Genomic DNA, 23,011 nt, shown 5'->3' with positions numbered 1-23,011 from the left:
GGCTTAAAAATGAAAAGGTTGTTTAAAAAATAATTAATTAAAAAAAAAACATCAAACCATGCGGTTTCAATCCATAAAAACCGAATTGAACCAAACCGTTCACCCCAAACCAAACCGAACTAAACCATTAAAAAAACTTGAACCTGAACCGAACCAAACTGTTCAGTTGTGGTTTCACGGTTCAATTACCGATCGTAATCATCACCCTGTTGCTATACATCTCAACTTCCTACTTCCAAGCATCCTAGCTATGGGGGAGAATAAACTTACTACATATTCAAGTCCTTTGAGATATTTACAACCTCTTGGGGGAGAATAAACATGTTAGTTAAAAAAATTGAAAGTATTTGTGAGAAAATGTGTTGATGAGACACAAAAAAGCATATAATATATATGAAAATGTAGTGGGCTTCCATTGAGTATTGAGGCATTTGCTATCTAGTCGACCAAAATACGCATAGTGGCCAAGTGTTAAGGTTCCTTCCTATCTTCATATCCTTTAAATCTTATGGTACACGAGACTTGAATTGCATCTTTAGTGGGCCCATGGTTCCGACTTATTGAAGTTGCTTTGACATACAAATTAAGATAATCTATTACATACGTGGAGTATGCTCGACATCAAAAAGCTCAGAGCCAACTTAGAGCAGGGCCCACCCACTGTGGTGAAAGCCCGACATTGTCAATTGATCATCAATCAATAGGTTGGTTGTTCTCCCCACCCCACAAATCCTCGAAGGCGATATCATTTCTTCCAAGGCTCACCCATATGTAAGTTCCATCATTAAAAAATCTGATAATATAACCGATCAGCAGGTTGGCGTCATAACCATTCTTGGGCACGGTTCAACCGTCTATGTACGAGATAGTGCAGCTGTTAGTGTGACCTGCAGCGAATGATGGTGCCAACCATGACATATGTGTGTGTGTATGTATGTATGTATGTATGTATGTATGTGGTGAGCTTGACTTTCGGGGGGGACGGAAAGGTGTTTGAACCGTGTGTGTGTGCGTGTGTACATTTTCTTCGCGAATGTATAAAACTAATTCGTTTGTTATCTCGCAGCCTGCATGGTACACACTTCATACATTTAACATTTAGCATTATATCTCTCTTCTCATATATCCCCCCCCACCCCCCCAAGAAAGCAGAAAGCAAAAAACGCAAAAAAGCAAAGAAAGGAAAAAGCAAAAAAGCAAAGGAAGGAAGGAGAGAGAGAGAGAGAGAAAGGAGAAGAAGGAAGCCATGGCTTATACATATTCGCCCACAAAGCAGAAAAAAGCTTCGTTTTCTTAGTTTTAGGGTAACGAGTTTTTAGGTTTCCTTCTTCTTCCTTCTTCCTTCTTCCTTCTTCTTCCTGCATAAGAAAAAGCTCTCTCTCTCTCTCTCTCTCTCTCTCTGTGCCTTCTCCCCCCCGCCATAACTCTCTCAGAGAGAATCGTTCTCCTCCTTCCCTTCCATGACCCATCCATCGCCTCCTGACGAGCCCTCCTCTGCCCCACTCCCCCATCGCTTCTTCTTGCAGCACCATCGCTCCCTCTCCACCTCCATCTTCGCCTCCTCCTCCTCCATGGGCAGGGGTTGCTGCCGCAGTGGCAATGGCAGTAGCAGCGGCGGCCTCTGCGGCCTCCACCTCCGCGACCTCTTCTCCTCTCGCAGGAGAAGCTACAACAACCCTGCTAAAGACGACGAGGATGAAGCCATGGAAGGAGCCTCAGATCAGCCCCAAATCCAACCCCCTGCTCCCTCCTGGCCCGATCTGTGGCCCAGATTCGGAAGCGCGCGAAGGATGAATCTGAAAGACGAAGATCACTTCCTCGTGGAGCACGACATGAACGGAGATGATCTCAACTACGTGCGACCCCCTCGATGGAAGCTTTTCTTCAGGAAGTTGCGCTCTGAGACCAGAAGGATGAACTGTGGATCGAGGCCGTCGGGGCCTGGTTTCCAATATGATGCGGTTAGTTACGCCATGAATTTCGATGATGGATCTGTCTGGAAGCAGCAGCAGCAGATGCAGCAGCAACAGGCTTTCTTGAACTCAGCCACATCAGGTGGGGACAAAGGCTTTTCATAACACACAGGAACCATGGAAAAAGAAAAAGAAAAAACTACCTTGTAATTAACAAGGCTAAAAGATCCATTCTGATATATGCTGCCTGCAACAAACCTTCTGACAGACCTACCGATTTCCAAATTCAGAAACTCAATTCTTATCATTGTTAAGGCAAAATCCAAAAAAGCTAATTCATCAATTCTTTTGGGGGAATCTTCACATGGAGGAGGAGGTGAAGAAAGAAACCATTGATTCTTTTGGAAGCAGGGCAGGGCTGTATCACATGTCCATGAAAGCTCCTGCCTCCCCATTGACTGATTCTTGTTTCCTACCTTTGTTCTCCACATGTCTTGTCTAAATTGTCTCGTGCTAAAGCCATCGAAGCAGCTTCGTAGTAGTTTGATATGTCAGGTTACATATATATGTATACTTACTTACCCATTGTGTTTTGTATAAAAAAAAAGACATTGTTCATGTTGCAATTTGTGCTTAAAAACTAATTGTTCTGATCATCAGAGTTTTGGTTTTGTTGGAGTGTAATTTTTTGTGCTTGTTTAGTCCCGATGATACGGATCACATGCACTACTTCAGTAGATATTATGACCTTAGGGTTTCTGGATCATATGAATCACTTTAGTAGTGCTATCATCATGCACTACTTTAGTAGATGATATGACCTTAGGGTTGCTGGATCATATGAATCACTTTAGTAGTGCTATCATCATGCACTGCTTTAGTAGATGATATGACATTAGGGTTTCTGGATCATATGAATTACTTTAGTAGTGCTGGTTGGTTTTTGTATATGATATGACCTTAGGGTTGCTGGATCATATGAATCACTTTAGTAGTGCTATCATCATGATATGACCTTAGGGTTTCTGGATCTTATGAATTACTTTAGTAGTGCTGGTCGGGAAAAACTCCGGCCATCTCCGGCTTGCATAAACTGATATTCAAATGCGGGCACATATGATCTGCATGCAGAGTTTGCTTCCCTCACATTCTCGATTTCGACGGAAATCTATATTCTACTCAAAAGTTCTCTCGGGGTCCCAGCAATGTGCACAATGCCCATAAAATTGAGAGAACCCTAGTTCGAACTTTGCCTCCTGTGGATGTTAATATCTTATCTACTTTTTTTTTCTCTTTTTTTTACTTCATCTCGGCCCATGTGGATGAGCTGCTTTCTGTATTCTATCTGGCAATACCTCTCAACAACTTTCCCTCCCATGTGGAAAACCGCTAATTTGTGGGGTTCAATGTGAGATGTCCTCATCAAAAGAATCGGAAAACTTGGTTTCTCAAATTTTTTGCTTCTAATCAAGAGTTCATTTCGCAACATTGATTAGGTGCTACAGCAATCGAGATTGTAGCATGCCCATGGTGTGTGCTAATATACAATCCCTAATTAGTTGATGGATCATATGATGAATTAGGTGTCTTCTTTGCTTTCTCAATGATGTGCCTAACTGTAATTTTCATGAGATTGACCTTAGTGTCTTCGTTACTTTCTTAATGATGTGCCTAACTGTAATTCTAATGAGATTGAGAGCTTCAACCTTGTGGTTACCCCGCTCACATGTCCACTATTAGATGATGGGCTCTAGTGGACACAAGGTTCTTTCTTTTCCTATCCTTGTTCATCGTTGTCTATTTAGTCGGTCATTGAATGTAACTTGTTGGTACCAAGTGACACTCAAACCATCTCTGTCTCCACCAACGCCTTCACACAATCTTTGAATGAAGATTGTCACAGTTTAGACGATTCCATTACTTGATATTATTATCATTATTGTAATGCATTGTGGAGAGGAATGACGATGCATGTGCAATTTATAGTTGTTGATGGGTATTCTTTTCTTCATAGATTGACAACATAGTTGGCAAGTGTATATTCTCTTCTTCATTGATTTACAACATCGGGGGGGCCATGTGTCTTCGGGCCATCGATGGTGATTCTCTTCATAGATCGACAACATAGTTGGCAAGTGTATATTCTCTTCTTCATGGATTTACAACATCGGGGGGGCCATGTGTCTTCGGGCCATCGATGGTGCTTCTCTTCATAGATCGACAACATAGTTGGCAAGTGTATATTCTCTTCTTCATGGATTTTTAATATAGGTGGCATTGTTTCTTCATAGATTTGCTCAAGCTCAGACCAAGTTACCCCTAGTTTGTTTGGGTAATTATGAGAATACCCATAGCTTGCTTTCATAACACTAATATACCCTAACCTTGGCCTTATACAATTGATTATAGCAATCATAGCCATAGAGCTATTTGGTAAATACTAACAAGGTAGGGGTAATCTTTTGTTTTTGTGGTCCCGACTCCCTATTTACGAGGGAACTCTACCAAATATCCCCCATTATTTCTTGAAAAACCCAAAATATCCATTGCATTTTAAATATCCTTGATAGAGTGATGATGATGTAACGTTTATTATTGTTGTTGTTGTCCTTAGAGGTCAAACATGACCATGGGCCTAGAAGTGACATTTTCACATATTATGTGTGGAATTGAGTAATAACTCTCAATATTCAAGAATTTTACTAGTGAACATTGCTATCGAGAGTGATTGTGAGGAACGTGGACGGGATTGACAATATGCGAAAACCAATGTGGTCAAAGATTCAGATTATTGAGCTTGTTTAGGGGGGATGATGTACATGTAGTTGACGAGTCTCCTCACGTGTAGCCCAATGCCTTCTATGCACAATTTCTTTCAACTTCTCACACGCAACCTTCAATTTTGGTAAGTAATGGGAAAAACGAAGCTTTAGTGAAAATTATGCATTAAAAAAAACATAAAATTTCTAAGCATTGGATAGTGTTTTAGAAACCACTTTTGATGACAATTATGAGACATTTTTTGCCATAATAAAATGATGTAGTGGTTGCTGTGATAAAGATTCAAAACCTCCTTGGACGAGTGAAGCCAACATGAAAGTAATTGATTTAGAAATGGGGCCTAATTAATCATACACACAAGTTACAACCAAAGGCGAGATGGAGAATATTGGACCATGATTCACAATGTTGCCAATCGAATACTATCAAACATTTGTGTCCTTTTCCAATAACAACCTACTTTATACTATTTGGTAAGACCATTGTTTGAGTTTCAAGAAATTATTGAAGTAAGAGTGCTCGATCTTGGTTAAGGTGGATTAAGGTGGATTGCAAGGTTTCATTTGTGTGGCATATTATACGATTTGTGCGTTGCTAGGGAAATAGATGCTAGCAATGGGTAAAATTGTGTAGCTAATAAAGTGTTGCGTATAATGAAATACTTAGTGAAGAGAACTATAATAACATATTGAAAAGGAGACGAGATCAGTCTAGGCCATTGTTACGGATCATTACTTTAAATACGACAATTTGGGTCAATCAACTTACATTGGTATTAGTATAGTCTTGAATACTCTACGTAATCATATGGAAATGTTAGAGAGCATATAGTAAATAAAGGGGATACATTAGGGAATCAACGGGTAATAAAATATAGGGAAAGTACCAGGATACCCTTGGAAGTTCGTCTATTTACCAGAATGCCCCTAGAAGTTCCAAATTTACCAAACTACCCCTATGTCCAAAAAAATACAATTTATAAAGTAAGTACAAAGGACCCAAAGAATCTCTTAAGTAAAGAAATGTGTGTTTTAAGGGTATTCTAGTAAATAGGGCTTGTAGATTTGAGTGTATAATTACTTTATAAAGTGTATTTTTTTGGACATAGGGGTAGTTTGGTAAATTTGGAACTTCCAGGGGTATTTTGGTAAATAGGCGAACTTCCAGGGGCATTCTGGTAAATAGACGAACTTCCAGGGGTATCCTGGTACTTTTCCCTAAAATATATGAATAATTTTTTTTTGAAGGAAAGGAAAAATATATGATAAAGCAAGAAAAACCTTGTAGGTAAACCACTGACCATGGAAAACATTAAGAGTACTTTGGAGAGAAAGGTTAATCACCACCAAAGTATGATGGGGCCAATTCATCTAGGAATGCTATTGAGTTACCAAATTGATCTCCTAATGATTGATTTCATTGAAAATTAAATTCATGGTTAAGTCACTACACGGTAGATCAACCTTGGCAATTGAGTTGGTCATGAGTCATTTGAGCGTAGGTAATCCATGACCTATCATGCAAAATACTTTTACAATCTCTAGTGACTATTTTGGGGATATATCATTATACATGTTAGCCTATACTCTCTCTAGCTTTAAAAGACCATATGATGCATAATTATCAAAAATCTCTTTTGACATGCATGAAGTAGGAATTGAATGATCATAAACACCGTGCCCATAAATTAGTTTGTTGGTTACATGCCACACTTCCCATTTTATTGTTTCAAGAAGTGTGGAGTTCTAATAACATGCATGATTCGTGGAAAGTTGGGGTAATTAAGCTTTTAATGGAAGTTACATCTCCTTCTCCTTTGCCCTTTGGGTAACAGAGACCTATGTCTGTAATAGATGGACTATACAAGATTTTTGCTGAACCAATAGAAAATTAACTTAAGAATGTGTTACATTTCACCCTATTGAGTTTGGATTTACTATGGGTAGGGGAACCTTATACATTTTTTGAATATGTAGTGGCTTATGGTAAAGAAATGAAATGAAAAATTGTAGCTATACAAATAGTTTTTGGAGAAGACATGTGTAATTTGGTTGTTTTTTGCCCAATTTATATGTCTTACGGATTTTTGTGCAACAATGTCAAGCTTTAGTTTCTCATTGGTGTTGGTTGACGTGTCACATGTCGGAGTGAGCAAAACGATATGTTTGATATGGTTAATATGACAAGGATGATCATTGAGCACCTTCTTTTTTTCCATTGATATACTTGCCCAAGTCTTCTTATGATACACAATATATGTAGAATTTGGATAAATTGTTTGGCTTGCTCTCCGCTAGAGAAAGATCTAATAATGAAGGTATGGACAACTGATGCTTTCATGTTTGTGAAAGATCTAGTTGATAATATGGCTGAAGTTGTGGAAATGTGGAATATATTTGCATTGGCATCAAGTTCGCCTATAAACATGCATAAGTTCATGCTTATTTAATGCAATGAAAGACATCTAGTTGACCTTGGATAACATGACACAATGCTCGAACAAGGTGATGTTTGTTGTCACTTACTCTATAACCCTATTGATCTTGATATCTCACCCCCTCAAAGTTCTAACAATGTAGTTATTTGACATACTTGAAATAAATTCTCCCCCTCGATTAGTTCGAACGCATTTGACCTTTAGGCAAACATGTGCTGTTACCATTCAATGTCATACTTAACACTTACAAAGAGCCTCAATTTCCTCTTTGAGGAAATAAAGCCACATCTTCCATGATAAATATGAATCATGAGAAGGAATTAGGATGATTCCATCACATTGTTGTCGTCTTTTCCAAGTGGTTGACTTGGACCAACTCTAGAGGAGACTCCACAATTTCAGACTCTTGATGGAAATAGTTTTGGCAATGCTTGGCCATCATCGCGTAAGCTCACAACTTGTTGGCAGTAATGCCAATCCATGCAAGTTGTGTACCAAAAATTCCATTTTGCATTTTTTGTAGACCAAAGTGTTGATAGATGTCTTGTTGTACTCTTTTGAAACTAATGCAATAATCTTAAACATAATGTATGTTTTCTATGTTCAGTGTAAACGGGAACCCACAAGACCATTTCTTTAGTCGAGTGTGGTTATGGTTCAATGCCTAGTTTGATTGATGACCAATGGTTTGTAAGTTGGTTGCACTGGTGCTAACATTTATATACCTCCCTTGTATAATATAGACACCATGGAGTCTATTCACTGTGTTTTGGGGATGTCGTGCATTAATTAGGAGACTTGAGCCCATGATCACTTTGATGCATGCTTTTATAACTAAGATAGCTATTTGAATGTGCAAACTCTAGTACGTAAGATAGATTTCAAAGAATATGGAATTTGTCTTATACTCGTGTCACAAAAATTCTAAAACCGTAACTACTTTTTTTATAATGTATGAATTTCATGGTGTGAAGTTTCATTGACACCGTTGAACATCTACATTATTAGGATATATAAACAATTCTAAAGGTGTTAAATTTATGCATAACAAACTCTAGACTCACATGAAAAAGAAGCATATGATAATATTCATTTTAGGTTCTTAGTCGAGTGTTGAAATGTTGCGTGTCAACATCGACTTGGGAAAAAGAACATGATTCATAAAAGATTTTCCCAATTTGTTTTTGAGGACAGGAACATTTCACAAAGGGGATAATGTGAGGACTATGGTAATCCCCAAACCACAATCATACATGTGTACAAAGGCTTAACAAGTATCAAGGTATTGCTTTGACATGTGAAACCTTGGGAATAACGGTGGGTGGAAGAGAGGGGCGGTTGGGAGCAACGTTAACATCATGTTGTAGTGGTCTTATAAGTTACATACCATCATACGAGAGGAATGGTAGTATATAATTTGATAATCTATTCTATGGATATTATTCCTAAGGCTAGCAACGTTAACATCATGTTGTAGTGGGCTTATAAGTTACATAGCCTTATACTAGAGCAGTGGCAATATATAATTTGATAATCTATTCTATGGACATCATTCCTAATGTCTGTGTGTGTAAACTCCACACATCTAACTTGACTTATAGGCCTCAAGTTGGGGGATATGTGATTGGATGGAGAGTAAGACCCATACCTTCTACACGATTTAATTAATTAATGATGTTTTACGAGGTCAATTATGTAGTAATGAGAGGGTGATCCAAAGTCGAGAGTGATATATTTGACATCACCTCGATGACATTTTTGGCATCGTTGAGGTTGTTGATAAAGGGAGACGTTGAAGAACCAGATGGTGAATATATTAAGCTAGCTTCATGTATGCTTCCCAGAAACAATAGGCAACCGCAGTTGTCCACATTCCCGTTTGGATCTCATGAGAGACACATATGCGATGAGTATGTGGTGTGTGGCTAAGTAACTACTACTAACACAATACAGAAGCAAGCACAACAACGAACAATATCATTATGGTGGTTTGAAGCACAGTCTGGGCATTGATCGATCGATAGATAGACTCTGGAGGAAATCAAGTGAAGGCCTCGGTGGGTCCCCAACGAAGTTGATACACATTTGCGTTTCTCCCAGAGGTCCCCGATATCAAGAGAAGAAGCCGCACGTGGCGACATGCAAGTCACAAAAAATATTAAAAACATAAGAGACAATATAAACAAACTCCTCTCTCTCTCTCTCTCTTACACACACACACACACACACTCTCTCTCTCTCTCTTTCTCTCTCTACCCTGTTCTATCTATATGTACATATTTGATACTCTTGTTCTCTCTCTCTCTCACACACACATCACACACACACACACACACACTCTCTCTCTCTCTCTACCCTGTTCTATCTATATGTACATATTTGATACTCTTGTTCTCTCTCTCTCTCTCTCACACACACACACACACACACACACACACACACACTCTCTCTCTCTCTCTCTACCCTGTTCTATCTACATACATATATGTACATATTTGATACTCTTGTTCTCTCTCTCTCTCTCTCTCTACCCTGTTCTATCTATATGTACATATTTGATACTCTGTTCTCTCTCTCTCTCTCTCTCACACACACACACACACACACTCTCTCTCTCTCACACACACACACACACACACACACACATACACACACACACACACACACACTCTCTCTCTCTCTCTACCCTGTTCTCTCTATACATACATACATATTTGATTCTCTGTTCTCTCTCTCTCTCTCTCTCTGCAGACATGGCGCTGGAGGCTTGGTACATGGACGAAGACCCTGTGGCCGACCACCGCACGCCTCACCATCTCCACCCCATCCAACCTGTCTCCCCTCATAAACTCGCGGGTGAATATACTGACTGTCACTTCTTGTTGTGCAAAGGATGCCGCATAAAGAATTGTGTACAGTTTATGTATGTGTATACCGTCACTTCTTGTTGTGCAAAGAAGCGGCATCAAATTGTGTGTACGGCTATGTATGTGTCCGTATATGTATGTATGTAACTTCACTTCTTGTTGTGCAATGAAGCGGCATAAAATTGTGTGTACAGTTATGTATGTGATGCATGAGCATCATGATTATGTATGTATGTATGTAGGTATGTGCCTTCACATCTTCTTGTGCAACAAAGCAGCATAAAAGTGCTGGTGGTTTCATTGTCACATGTATGTACATTCCATGCCTATGATATAGAAGCTATACATGCATCTAGGTATGTATGCACTTCCGAATCATGATGAAAGAAAGTTTCAACTATGGTGAATGAAATCTCCATCATGATGAACTAAGATCTCAATCATGATGAACTAAGCTCTTAATTACGATGAAAAGATGTTCTTCATCATCTTGAAATAAGGTCTTTGGTTTTTTTAAACACATTTAATTTCTTAAATTCATATCCAGTTCTGGTTTCCGAAAAGTTTTTTTTAAAAATTATGTCTTGGGTTTGGAGGCAGAAATGGGAGTGTTAAATTGGGTTTTGGATGCTGACAACTATGAACATGATCCTGAACTATTAAGCATTCGACAAGAGAGAGGGTACACATATCATGTATGTAATGAAAGCTTTCAATCGTCAAAAATGTTTCGTTTATGTGCTCATTTCTTTTGAATCATCATCTAGGATATAGTAGAAGTTGCACCAGGAAAACTTCCAGACTATGAAGCAAAAATTAAAACTTTTTATGAAGAGCATATGCACATGGATGAAGAAATACGCTTTGTCCTTGATGGTAGTGGTATGTGCCCAAATTGATCAAGCTAATTCGTATACTCATGCTCTCGTGCATCTTTTTTATTATGAAATTTCTCGATGTTTTGTGACAGGTTATTTTGATGTAAGAGACTCTGATGATAGATGGATCCGTATATGGACTAAAAAAGGAAACCTAATTATTCTTCCGGCTGGTATATACCATCGTTTTACACTAGATGAAAATAACTATGCCAAGGTATAGCCCACTGAAACAGACTTAATATTTTTATATTAATTATCTTGTTTGTGAACTCACTTTTATGTGGTTCTTGTAATGTATAGGTTCTTAGATTGTTTGTCGGTGAACCAGTATGGACTGCTTATAACCGTCCACAAGATGAGCACCCTGTCAGGTATTATTATTAGGAGTTTTAGTCAAGTTTTGATAGAAAGGAGGAAATAAGAAAAGGGTTTTCTGTGCCTATTAAACGCCAAAATCTGTATATAAGACCAATTAGGTGTACAACAGAGTGTGTATTAATAGCAGAAGAGCAAGCTCTATCTGACTCCTCTCTACCTCAGGTCAGTGACCAAGGGGAGAGTGTATCCAAGTTTAGGTCACAGTGCCATCTGAGGTAGTCAAGGGAGTTGGTACGATGGAGTGGCCATGTTATTCTGATATGTCAATTTATAATGATTGCAATCCATATAAAACATGTACCACTCCACTTCATGAGGTAGTTGTCTCCCTCCCTTCAGCAACATTAGATTAGCTTACTTGCTAATAATAGTTGTTATATAATCTCTTAATTCTCTGTTTCTTCCCTAACTCTCTCTATATGTAATCTTTTTTCTGTCAGATAAATTGAGATATCATAGTCTGCTTGTATGTGTCATCCACCAGGTCCATCGGTATATCCTTGCCAAGACCACAAAAGCGTGTCGATATGATGCATACTTTCAGTTAACATAGTTGCCTAGCAGTCATTGTGTCTAAGACCTGTGAAGAGAAGGCAATTGAAGTCATTAGGCATATCTTGTAGTTTACTGGTGACAGGGAAGCTAAAATTATTGATTACCCTTGTACCACCCCTGTGCTGCAGTTAATGATTTTCTGACTTGGTAGACTGATCTGCAGCCCTTTTGCAATGACACAATGAATGTTGGCCCATTTCTGGCTTTGTGTGTTTCATCAGTTTTGATCAGATTTGGGGTAAGGATTTGGTGGTATATTACATACTTGGAACAGGTATCTAACTAGAAGATTGGAATCCAGCATAAACCCAATACTATGAATATGAGAACATGTGCCACTTGAGCGTAACCCAAAGATGTTAGATTATAGCAATAGTATTCAATGCATGTGGTGGAAACTCTGCTACAGGGAGCTTGAAGTTTGAGGAAGCAATATTTCAGCAACCTCATGGAATGAAATAGACAAAAAACAAAAGAACTAAGCCTCAATCTAGGGTAAAAAGTGCAACTCCACACTCTGTAATGGTTCTAGAAACTGCACGAAAGAAATTTGAGATCCATACCCTTCAAAGAGTTTATTGTACTTAGTGCAAGAAGATTGCAAACAGAGTTGGATGCTTACCACAGAGAAACCAGGAAGGCCCATTTTTTTCAGCCAGGTAAGAATTTCGCTAGAGGAGATTTGATGAGAAAACTCTAGAAATTGATCACTGGATAAGTGATTGGTATTAGTATATGCCACACTTCATATGCCAAATAAAATTCTCTCCTACTCCAATGCAGGTGAAGTCATTTCAAAATCCATGCACTCCAGATTAAATTCATACAGCTTTGCTGTCAAAATAATCCATCCTATTTCTATTCACTTGCGTGAACAAACTTTCCTCATATGGCTGGAGATGGTCTTTTTGACCATGTATAGAAGCTTTTTAGCTAGATTTGTGATCTTTATTGCTGTCTATATTATCGACAAAACAGGTTCTTGAATTAAACTAATACTGAAGTGGTTGACATCTAAGATCCAATCCACAAAATATAGCACTTTATTGAAGTCGCATAGGCTGTAAACGCAACCCAATGTCTGCAAGTCTAAAAGCCCAAGATTCAGCTATACATAAAAGAATCTGGTGATGCCATCCCAAAATTCGGTGGATCAGTATAGAAATGGTAGAACTATTCTGAACAGAAATATGGGCATGCAATGCCAAATTTATTTGATTCTATTGTTTTAGCTCAGTTGAAAGTTGTAATAAGCATTCCATCTTATCTGGTGTTTACGCATGAGTCATGACGCGTGATTATGACTGATATTTCTTGATTCAATTCAGGATGACGGAAGGCACTGCAAATTTTATTTGTTTACATATTGCTCTTTAATGAAGATATTTGTTATGACTTCTGTATTCAATGTCATGCAGGAAGGAATATATGAACAAATTTCATAAATACATTCAGGATACAGGTGGGCGACTAGTTAAGCAATGTGCTTGAGATGCAATGCATCCTCAGGATTATTATGTCAAAGTGTACATTCACACTTTATTGGTTATGTATTTTAGCCATATCATGGATGGAATGCAGTATATATTTTATTTTTACTAATATTTTGGATTGCTATAGAATGGTCTACTACTAAGGCACTGTGCATTAGATGCAAATTTGTGGACATTTATGAATTGAAATTAGTGAATAAGTATTGAACTGCCTGGGCCTAAATATACTCAGGAGTACAATGTGTACTTTTGACTAGGTTCAATAAAATAACTGAAACCATGTATTGAAAATCTGTTTGGTGGAATGAGGAAAATAACTGGACAATAATGATCTATCAAAATACGTAACTGTGGTAGAATCCAACGAACCAAAATAACTGCTACATTTCTGTGAAAGATAATTGATTGGATTCAATTGCATGAAATAACATTGCATCGCTGTGAAGGCTGAATTGTGGATGGGATTGAGGGAATGAACATATCAAGTGAGGCATATTCATGAATCACAATAACCCGAGGAATGCAGATGGAACTGTTGACAAGACCATAGGTAATGAAAGAAGACTGAGGATATTTGGTTCAGGATTGCATTGCAGGATAGCTGCATTTTTCTTTTTTTGCAAGCTATAGGGAACTATGAATACTAGTGGGTTTTGTAAAACATAATGAGGAAGTCTAGAATGTGTATGAATTAGAAGAATCAAATGGTCTGGTGTTTTGCTTTGAGTTGGTTGGGGTTGTCTTTCTAACATTGTTCTTTGTTAAAGATCTGTCATTATTCCTGATCTGTGGTTATAGTGTGGAATGATTTGTTCAAGAGTTCACAATTACATGAGCTGTTTGTTAATTTATGAAAATTTGCAAGCTTGGAGTGTAAATGACTATTTGCATAGGTGTTTTGCTTTGAGCTAGTTGAGGTTGTCTTTCTAACAAAGTTATTTGTTAAAGATCTGTCCTCATTATTCCTGATCTGTGGTTAATAGTGGAGTGCTTTGTCCAAGAGTTCACAATTACATAAGTTGCTTGTTAATTTATGAAAATTTCAAGCTTGGAGTGTAAATGACCATTTGCATAAACTTTGGGCATGTTGCTTGATGGGACACACCAAACTCAAATGATCTTCCACCTGAAAATCCAATGTCCTGGTCATCCAAAGTCTGAAGCATCACTAGATACATGCTTCTTGGAGATACCATCTTTAAAAAATTTTGTACGTTTCTCCAGATTCCAGATTGGAGGCTTTTGGCAATAACTAAAACAATAACTTTCAATCGAATTACTACAAAATCCACATAATTGGTTTTCTAATTTGTGGAATTCAAATTTACAAGCACATCAGTCCCAAATAGAATCTGGTATTTGCAGTTAGAAAATTCCTGGATGAGCTTTTTATCAATTAAACAATTGAGCTTCTATTGTTTATAGGTTTGTACCACAATACAGTAATTTCTGTACATGCCAAAAAATACTAATTTCTGTGTTGGATATTGGGCATAAACTTTACTTGCATGAGCCTAATGAATAGTTGTTTGATATTGCCAAATAAGTGCAACAAGTCTTCTATGTTTCCATAATATTCACACCATGTTCATTTATATACAAATCTAAGCATATTATCTCTCAATAATCCAATATTTTTGTAATAATGAGCTCAAATAATCACAAAAAGCAGAAATACCTTGACCCAAGATATAAACAATTCTCATTTTCCTGTGAAATGAAAATAACAAAATATCGCATTCTTCATGCAACTGTGTGACTCTTTACAGTCAATAGTGTCAAAATTAAGAGCCTGTCAACACAAAGTAGCTTGAAAGTCTACTCAAATTTACATGATAGCATCCATGTCCCAATAAGGGTAGTGTGGAGAAGATTTTACATCAACATAGAAACTGAATATTGGCACCAAAATAGAAACTGATGTTAGATTTTTTGACTTAGCAATTCCTATGCAGAGCAGGATGTGAGGCTGGGCCAAAAACTGCTTAGTATAAACATACTTTGAGTTTATTATCAATGATTTGCTGATGGAAATGATCTTTATAAAGCTCCCAGAAATCAGCTCTGACAATCCAGCAAAACAAATTTGTTACTTTCAGCACAAGAAAACCTAAGATTTTTTTTTGTTAAACTAAAAAGGCAAAAACAGAGGTCTGAAGCACTACTTGACTTGAGGAATGGTGAAAAGTGTAAATCCTTTTGCATCTTCAAACATATCCACAACTATGACAGACAGTGCATTCACACCTAATGCACCTATATCTAACAGCTTCTTCACTCTGCAAAAAAGGACAAAATAAGAAAGATTTCATGAATTAAAGTCAAAACAATTTACTTATCAGAAAACTATTCAATGCAATCAAACTTTTAAAGCTCAAAATAATATGAAAACCACAAACCCCTAGCTTATCCATCATTACAAATGCAACCTAAAAGTTCATAAAAATAAACTGCATACTGAGTTTACCCATTGTACAAAACTTGAAATTGTATATACAATAATAGCTTATACAGCTAATGTGGATTAACTATGCTTTTAGTGAATATTAAATATTTTTGCTCTTAAGCTTTTATGGGTTGCATACCTTCATATCGTCAGGCCTTTGAAATCTTCTCATGGGTCAAAATTTGGGTTTTATAGCTATCTGCCAGCACACTATATTATGATCAATCTCTTAAAAGATAGGCTTCCAGCTAAGGATTGCTGGGTGTCAAAATATATCGAGGGTCATATGTAAACCCTCTTCTTTGAATGTTACAATCTTTAAACAAATATTCTGACCTCTTGGTCATTTCCTTCAAATAATATTTCGAGAAATTTCATCTACAATAGATGTTTCACAATAACTTAAAAAGAAAGATGTACATTCAGGTTTCCAGTCAATTGATGTTAATTCTAAAAAGATATCAATTAGCATATATAAACCTTTTTTTGAACATTTTGAGATTTAAGACATTATGACCTGTTGGTCTTCTCCATGTATTCATGTTTGAGGGTTTTCGCTTCACATTGACTCTTTGTAATTACTTAAAATGAACAGAGTATGTGTGCATGTGTGTATGTGTGTGTGTGCATAGCCAAACAAGTTCCTTATGATCACCGAAGAAGGGTATGGAAAACATAAAAAATCTCATGTCTGTCCTAAAAAGTTCAGAATTTGGGGTTCATGCACAATACTGCAAACTCACGCACCAGAATGGTCACAGAATGACCATTTCAAAGTTAAGCTTGTTTCTTTCGTAGAAAAAATTCATAAACTGAGGGTAATTCAATCAGATGGCAATAAATGGAACCTTAACACTCCATGAAGGTAATGTTACTTATTAAGCATGTGCCTTAAAGTACAAATCTAGCATGATAAAAGCTACCTGTTTGGAGTGCCCACAGCAATATTAACATGATCCTCTAAAGCCTTCACCTGCAAAAAGAAAAGCATTGTGATGGTATAAGTAACAGCATGCAACTTATATATACTTTTTTGTCTTTAACATGTGTTATGGAAAGAGAAGTGGTATTTTCTGACATGATATTAGATTACAGAATACTATAGTATATATTGTACATACACTCACAGTATATTTTCCAAAATATTTCTTTTTGAAACTAATGATTTGAAGGCCATAAATAAATAAAGATTTTCTGCCCAAGTTCCAAAGGCAAAATATGTTGAATGATTCAAATTAACACAAAACAAACAGAAAACGGCTTACTTGCTCCTCCACTTTGATATGCTTAGCGAATAGCTTGACAGGCTTGCATTTTTTGGTCAAACTCCTTAATCCTCTTGATAATCGCAAACATAAGAAAAATTGCAATAAGGAAGTGGACATTTCACAATTCATTCAAAAAAAAATTAAGCAATATGAGAATATGTAGCACTGCTGAATTATGCACATAAAATAACAACTGGTTGAGAGATGACAAATGGAACACATAATCTATCAAAGAAAATTACATCAGCGGAGCACATCGAACAAGAGTATCATTTGGCTGGACAGTGTGCATGCTTGCAATTCTTGAAGGTTCCCTTGGAAAATATAGGATTTTGTTTGTATCCAAACAAGCCAATTCTAGTTAGGATTTTTTTGAATCTCTGAGCTAGATTTTGGCACAGAGGTAAAATGACACAAATACAGAGAAATCGGGGTTCAAAGACATCAAGAGGAAAGACAAAAGAAATAGAACCTTCTATACCAAGCATAGCACATACCTCTAAATTTAGGCAGCTATACATGATAAATTGGATCTTATTCTCTAATGGAAATCACACCATTGCATTTCCTAGGCTATCCATGCTCCTAACGCAGTAAGAAAGATCTGCATACCATGCTTGTTGGTGCATGGAAGATTATACAAGATTATACTCCATCTACACCAACATTGACATAAGATGTTAAGCCACAAGGTTTATGTCAAGTGGTTTCATCCATTTGACAAATGAAAGTATATGAGTACACTCATCCCTAAAACCCAAATACTATAGAGAGTAAAAATGTAGGCTAGACGAGCACACCCCAAAGTTTCTAACTACATTGCATAGGACTAAACAAACAAATAATATTAAATTATCACAAGGTACTGATGATTGAGACACGAGAAATATGAAATTATAGACATTTTGATATCTTTTACGAGGCATAATAAAATACAAAAATGGAAAACCAGACCAATATCCTATTGAAGATGCATAATTCAGAAACAGCATTTTTCATACACACTGTAAAAGTGTAAGCTTGAACTTCAAAAACTTTTACCAAGACGTATTATTGAGTAAAGAAAATATATACATACCCACAATATAGGAATTGTAATGATCTAAAGTATTTTCCATACTTTTAATTATTAGCGCTTAATGAATAATTAGGCACATAATAGATCAGATGAACATCTAGCCAGCCACAAAACAGAAGAAACGTAGTCATTGAAACTTACTTGAGGAGTTCCACACACCGAATAGCCGAGCTACAAAGAATCAGAAGTGATGGACTTCCTTTCTCCTTACTGCTGTCAATGTCCTGAACTGCGGTCGACCAAGCATCCCCAAACATGCTCTTCACATGCTCGCATAGATTTTGAGAATCTCTCTCTCTTCCCATCTGCAACTGAACAAGATTATCCGCTGCAAAGCAATCCATAATCATCATAAAAAAAATAAAAAATAAAAAAAAACACAAGAAAGGGAATCGAGACAGGGAAGGACACAATGTGAAAAAGAACAAAGAATTTGGATACCGTAAGAGGAAAGCGAGAATGTGACTTCGTGTTTGTTATTTCACCTGTGAGTGGGGGACCTTGCTCTAGGTGAGACAGGGAGGAAGATTGGCATGCGGAGCTGAAGGCGGAAGAGAGCCACGTGGCCTGGTAAGACAGGTCTTGCCATTGCACCGCTCCACCCTCGCTCTTCTTCTTCTTCTTCTCTTTCTCCTTCTCCTTCTCCTTCACCTTCTCCTTCTTCCTCCTCTTCTCTGCAGTACGATCACTACTGCTCCTTGTCTCCTCCTCATCCTCCCGCTTCCTCTGTTTCTTCTTCTTTCCCAGGCCCCCTTCCTTGGTCTTGTGAATAGAAGAAGCGTCGCTGCAGGGAGGTTGTGTCTGTACCTCAGACACAGGCTTCACCTTCACCATAGCCAGCCTCTCTCTCTCTCTCTCTCTCTCTCTCTCTCTCTCTGCCTCTTGGGAGGGTTTTTCCAAATAAACTGTGGTGCTTCTGCGTAACAATCGGCAACGGTTCGGTTCGGTTTGAGAGGGTCAAAACCGAACCGTGTGTAAAATTTTTGAAACTTGAACTGAACTAAACCGAACCATGTGTAAAAAATTTGAAACCTGAAGTGAACCGAACCGAACCGAACCACGAAACCGTTAGAACCGAGATTTAGTTTAGGTTTTAATTTTTTAAATTTATTTTTTTTTAAATTTTAAAATTTAAAAAATTGTTCCTAAAATGTGAGAATAAGGTCTAAAACTGAAAAGATTGTTTAAAAATAATTTTTTAAAAATTTTAAAATAAAAGTATGTTGAAACTCAACTGAACCATTTAAACCGTAAAGCCGTTAAGTCACGGTCACGGTTCGGTTCGGTTCAAACCCTTGCCGATTTGTTACTTGTGAAGTTCTCTCTCTCTCTCTCTCTGTGTGTGTGTGTGTCTCTCTCTCTCTCTCTTTGGTGAAAAAACACACAATTATATTAATAAATGTGTATAAAAAACACTACTTACAATGGGTGTGACAATGGAGTATGGTTACCCACTAACTACACTACACTACACGGGTAAGAGGAACATGTTGAATTGCCAATAGGCAAGACGAACACTCCACCGAGGAAAGAATTTCCGCTTACTCCAATACAGAAAATTGTCACATTAGTACTCCCTTCAACTTTTGTAGATATGCTTTCACTCCATGTCTACCATCAAATACAAAAAAAAGCGTTGCACATGTTCCAATTATGACGCAATCCCCAATATCTCAGAAATAGAAAAACGATCTCCATCTCTGATTTTGGGTCAACCTGTGTAAATTGTGCAAACCCACTGTCTAGTTGTCAAATAACACCGTGATGAAACTTGCCAAATTTGAGAAATGTAACTCCAAATCTAACAAGCAATCAGACATTGTATAAATCAATGAGTACTATCTTCCATTTGAACAATGCAAAAAAAGCAATTACCCGTTGTTAGTCAACGACACTTTAGAGCTAATCCCAAACGCAATCCTCCAATCAAAACTCTCCAAATGAAGACCTTTGCTACAAGTGGATATTTAGAATGTCAACTACGTTGTAAGATTTGTCACCACCCATGATCATATTTGTGTATTTTCCATTTTTTTCTTCAGCCTTAGATGATAACCATCTAAGAGACTCAACAGAGCAATGATACAAAAGATTAATAGTCACTTGTAACATGCGTTTGACCCCGTAAACACCAATCAATCCACGGTTGTTCTCCTCTTTATAGAGGTAAGGGACCTTGCATCAATGCAATATTTTGCAGTTGTTGCCAAATAAACCCATAATTACGTGGGATGCGTAATAATTGTCGCGCTTCAACAAATTCCAAAATTCTTTGAGATGGAGCCTCAACTATATCTCCCACCTCTTTGACCCCCAAATGAAACAAACGATTAAATTGAGATCGCAATCTCTCCTTTCCTGGCCAACATAATAACCAAGAAGACACAAGTAACTCTTTTTACAAAGAATTGCAATGCTCTCTATTAGATGATGGTTTCCATACACATAATAAGAGTGCTTCTTGCCATGAGGTAACCAAGTGTTGAACACATGAAGAGCCCAGAATCCTAAGTGAAATACATCCATTTAGTAATTGCCACCATGAAGCCTTAATCGTTGTCCTCCCATGTGTTAAACCTTTGTTCTCAATGAAATATTGAACAATAGATATCCATGGTTGTGACTTTGAACACATGTCTTGTAATAATGAAAATCAACGAGCCATCATATGCATAGATAAGTTCAATATTCCAGCTCCCCCCAAGCGCTTAGGGGTTGCTAAATGATTCCATGAAACCCAAGTGATTCTCATCTTATCCCTCTTCTTCCACAACAAATATCGAAGAGGTTGCAAAATAGAATGCAAAGCCTTCTTTGTCCATGGCAACAATGGCAAGTAATATAATATCATGGGTTGCATAATACATTGTACAACCTTCAAGCGTACATGAAATGGCCAAGATTGTGACTTCCAATGCATGAACTTATCCCTCAACTTACTAGACATCCATTCAATCAATTGACCATTTGTAACATTCATTCCTAATGGATAGCCCAAGTGTCGAAAGATAGAATCTTTCTTTACCACGGATCCTTGCCATCCTAAACATTCAAAATCCCTTTTAGTACATGATATGAGACTAGACTTCCTCCAATTAATATGTAATCCGAAAGCCAATGCAAATTGGTTCTATACAAGCATCCCCTTCTCAAAATTCTCCCGTGAGGCTTGTAGAAACATAAAAGAATCATCAGCCAAAGCTTGTGCTACTAGTTGCCCTCTAGATGGGAGGTGTAGACCTACAATGTCATCATTTGTTGCAAGCCTTGATAGCATCACTAACAAGGGATGAGTAACAATAGCAAACAACAATGGGCCACGACAAATATATGATGTAACTCCTCCATTAAGCATTACTCGAGACACCACATCTTGTCCTGATAAAAATATGAGGCGAGACATATGAGGTCCAAAGCCCATTGTCTGCATTAACCCAAAAACAAAGGACCAATTAACAATGATCATAAGCTTTCTCCAAATCTAATTGCACCATAATCAATTCTTGATGAGTGTTTCGAGCATAATCTATAGCCATTTGAACATTCAACACATTATGCAATATATTCCTACCTACAATAAAACCATATATTTGCGGGATGTATCAACTTTGACAAATACTTTTGTAATCTATTTGCTGAGACCTTTGTAAATGTCTTATACAACCCCCCCATCAAAGAAATAGGTCTTCATTGATGAAATGACTCAGGAGATGCCAACTTTGGAACTAATTTAATTAGACCAACCTTCCAAGCTTGAGGCATACAACCAGAATCCCAAGAATGTTGAAACATCTAAGTTAAGGGCCCCTTTAAAATGTTTGAATATCGCTTAAAAACTTCATTTGTCAAGCCATCCCAACCAAGGCTCTTGCCACTAGGAAGATGCCTTAAAACCGTGTCCACCTCATCCTCAATGAAATCTGCATCCAATTCATGACTAATGAGGTCATGCACAATACGTCCAACTACATCATAAAACTCATGACGTGATCACTCACCTCATTTGTCATTAACAATTGTGGGCCAATAAACTCCTTCAAGCAATGAACACATATGCCAATTATTGTAGTAGGACCCACTATCAATTCATGCCCTTGCTTCACATGTACCACATTAGATAAAGTATAAGTAGGATGTAACACTTGGAAAAACAAATGAGATTGGCATTGATTATCTATGAGCCCATCCCTCATTTGACATGTCTTTGCATAATGATAACTTTGGCATTGTAATTGAGAAATAATAAATTGCAATTAACTTTGGATATCCAAAAGCTCCTCATCTAATGGTGCATGTATCAATAATGCATTACACCTGGAGAGAACTTGTGAGAATTGTCGAAGAAGACCTCTTCTTTATTGAGCATTAGTTACTCCATACATACGATGAATGATCTTAATGTTCGTAATGTGATATCCCATGATTTAACTCCTTTAAGATTCACTTATTGTGAAACATTTACCAAAATTTGCTCTTTGAGAGAATCAAAGTGAGGTTGAAGCAAAAGAGAAGAATTAAAGCCTAATGGAGGCTTTTCAAGTAAGGATTTATACATGTCAATTGCATGATTAAAAACCTCCAAACAAATAGGAAAATGATATGAAGTTCCTACATATTGTAGAACTGTCATACAAAGTGATGTCGGTAAAAAAGAATCATCGTGCATCACATACGGTCTATCTAACCGAATCCATGTTTGTCTATGTTGAGCAGATTGGAAAGTAAAACCTAGATCATTCCCATGCAACCATGTCTGTTGAGAGACAAGCTCAACATGGGCCGAATCAGCTGAAGAAGTCGAGAGCCGAATTGGTTGGACACCGATTGACTAGGCCCGAATTGGCTGAAGAAGCCGAGAGCCGAATCGAATCGAGTATGTCGAGTCGGAGGGATTCTGGTAGGCCATTGGAGGCC

At 37.5% G+C, this 23,011-nt stretch overlaps 3 protein-coding genes across 3 annotated transcripts; 2 read left to right on the top strand and 1 right to left on the bottom strand.

The window, feature by feature from the left end:
* Nucleotides 1–1,130: 1,130 nt before the first annotated feature.
* Nucleotides 1,131–2,584, top strand: LOC147854709 (uncharacterized). The gene has a single exon (XM_087330896.1). The coding sequence runs from the start codon at nucleotides 1,461–1,463 to the stop codon at nucleotides 2,076–2,078; it is 618 nt and encodes a 205-aa protein (XP_087187022.1). The 5' UTR covers nucleotides 1,131–1,460; the 3' UTR covers nucleotides 2,079–2,584.
* A 7,263-nt stretch (nucleotides 2,585–9,847) lies between these two features.
* Nucleotides 9,848–13,414, top strand: LOC147854708 (acireductone dioxygenase 1-like). Its single transcript, XM_087331359.1, has 6 exons — nucleotides 9,848–9,987; nucleotides 10,599–10,693; nucleotides 10,766–10,880; nucleotides 10,969–11,093; nucleotides 11,180–11,250; nucleotides 13,231–13,414. Exons 1-6 carry the CDS (start codon nucleotides 9,885–9,887, stop codon nucleotides 13,301–13,303), a joined length of 582 nt encoding a protein of 193 aa, XP_087187485.1. The 5' UTR covers nucleotides 9,848–9,884; the 3' UTR covers nucleotides 13,304–13,414.
* A 1,579-nt stretch (nucleotides 13,415–14,993) lies between these two features.
* Nucleotides 14,994–18,965, bottom strand: LOC147854707 (U3 containing 90S pre-ribosomal complex subunit). Its single transcript, XM_087330850.1, has 6 exons — nucleotides 18,583–18,965; nucleotides 18,239–18,425; nucleotides 17,017–17,089; nucleotides 16,675–16,724; nucleotides 15,471–15,584; nucleotides 14,994–15,369 (listed from the first exon to the last, which is right to left on the bottom strand). Exons 1-6 carry the CDS (start codon nucleotides 18,929–18,931, stop codon nucleotides 15,291–15,293), a joined length of 852 nt encoding a protein of 283 aa, XP_087186976.1. The 5' UTR covers nucleotides 18,932–18,965; the 3' UTR covers nucleotides 14,994–15,290.
* Between the last annotated feature and the right edge of the window lie 4,046 nt (nucleotides 18,966–23,011).

This window comes from Azolla caroliniana, unplaced genomic scaffold (assembly GCF_043228905.1).
Source record: "Azolla caroliniana isolate FFs.n. ecotype wild unplaced genomic scaffold, voAzoCaro1.0.p SCAF_15, whole genome shotgun sequence".
NCBI lineage: Eukaryota > Viridiplantae > Streptophyta > Polypodiopsida > Salviniales > Salviniaceae > Azolla > Azolla caroliniana.
The sequence above is the reverse complement of the archived record's forward strand: the minus strand, read 5'-3'. Positions and strand labels throughout refer to the sequence as shown.

Excerpts from the sequence above, each read along its gene's own strand:
- LOC147854707 (XM_087330850.1), bottom strand. The coding sequence starts at position 18,931 with ATGGTGAAGGTGAAGCCTGTGTCTGAGGTACAGACACAACCTCCCTGC. Across the intron at positions 17,090-18,238 it reads CGGTGTGTGGAACTCCTCAA|AGGATTAAGGAGTTTGACCA; the intron begins GTAAGTTTCAAT and ends GCGATTATCAAG. Across the intron at positions 16,725-17,016 it reads ATATCAAAGTGGAGGAGCAA|GTGAAGGCTTTAGAGGATCA; the intron begins GTAAGCCGTTTT and ends TTCTTTTTGCAG.
- LOC147854708 (XM_087331359.1), top strand. The coding sequence starts at position 9,885 with ATGGCGCTGGAGGCTTGGTACATGGACGAAGACCCTGTGGCCGACCAC. Across the intron at positions 10,694-10,765 it reads AGAGAGGGTACACATATCAT|GATATAGTAGAAGTTGCACC; the intron begins GTATGTAATGAA and ends ATCATCATCTAG. Across the intron at positions 11,094-11,179 it reads ATGAAAATAACTATGCCAAG|GTTCTTAGATTGTTTGTCGG; the intron begins GTATAGCCCACT and ends TGTAATGTATAG.
- LOC147854709 (XM_087330896.1), top strand. The coding sequence starts at position 1,461 with ATGACCCATCCATCGCCTCCTGACGAGCCCTCCTCTGCCCCACTCCCC.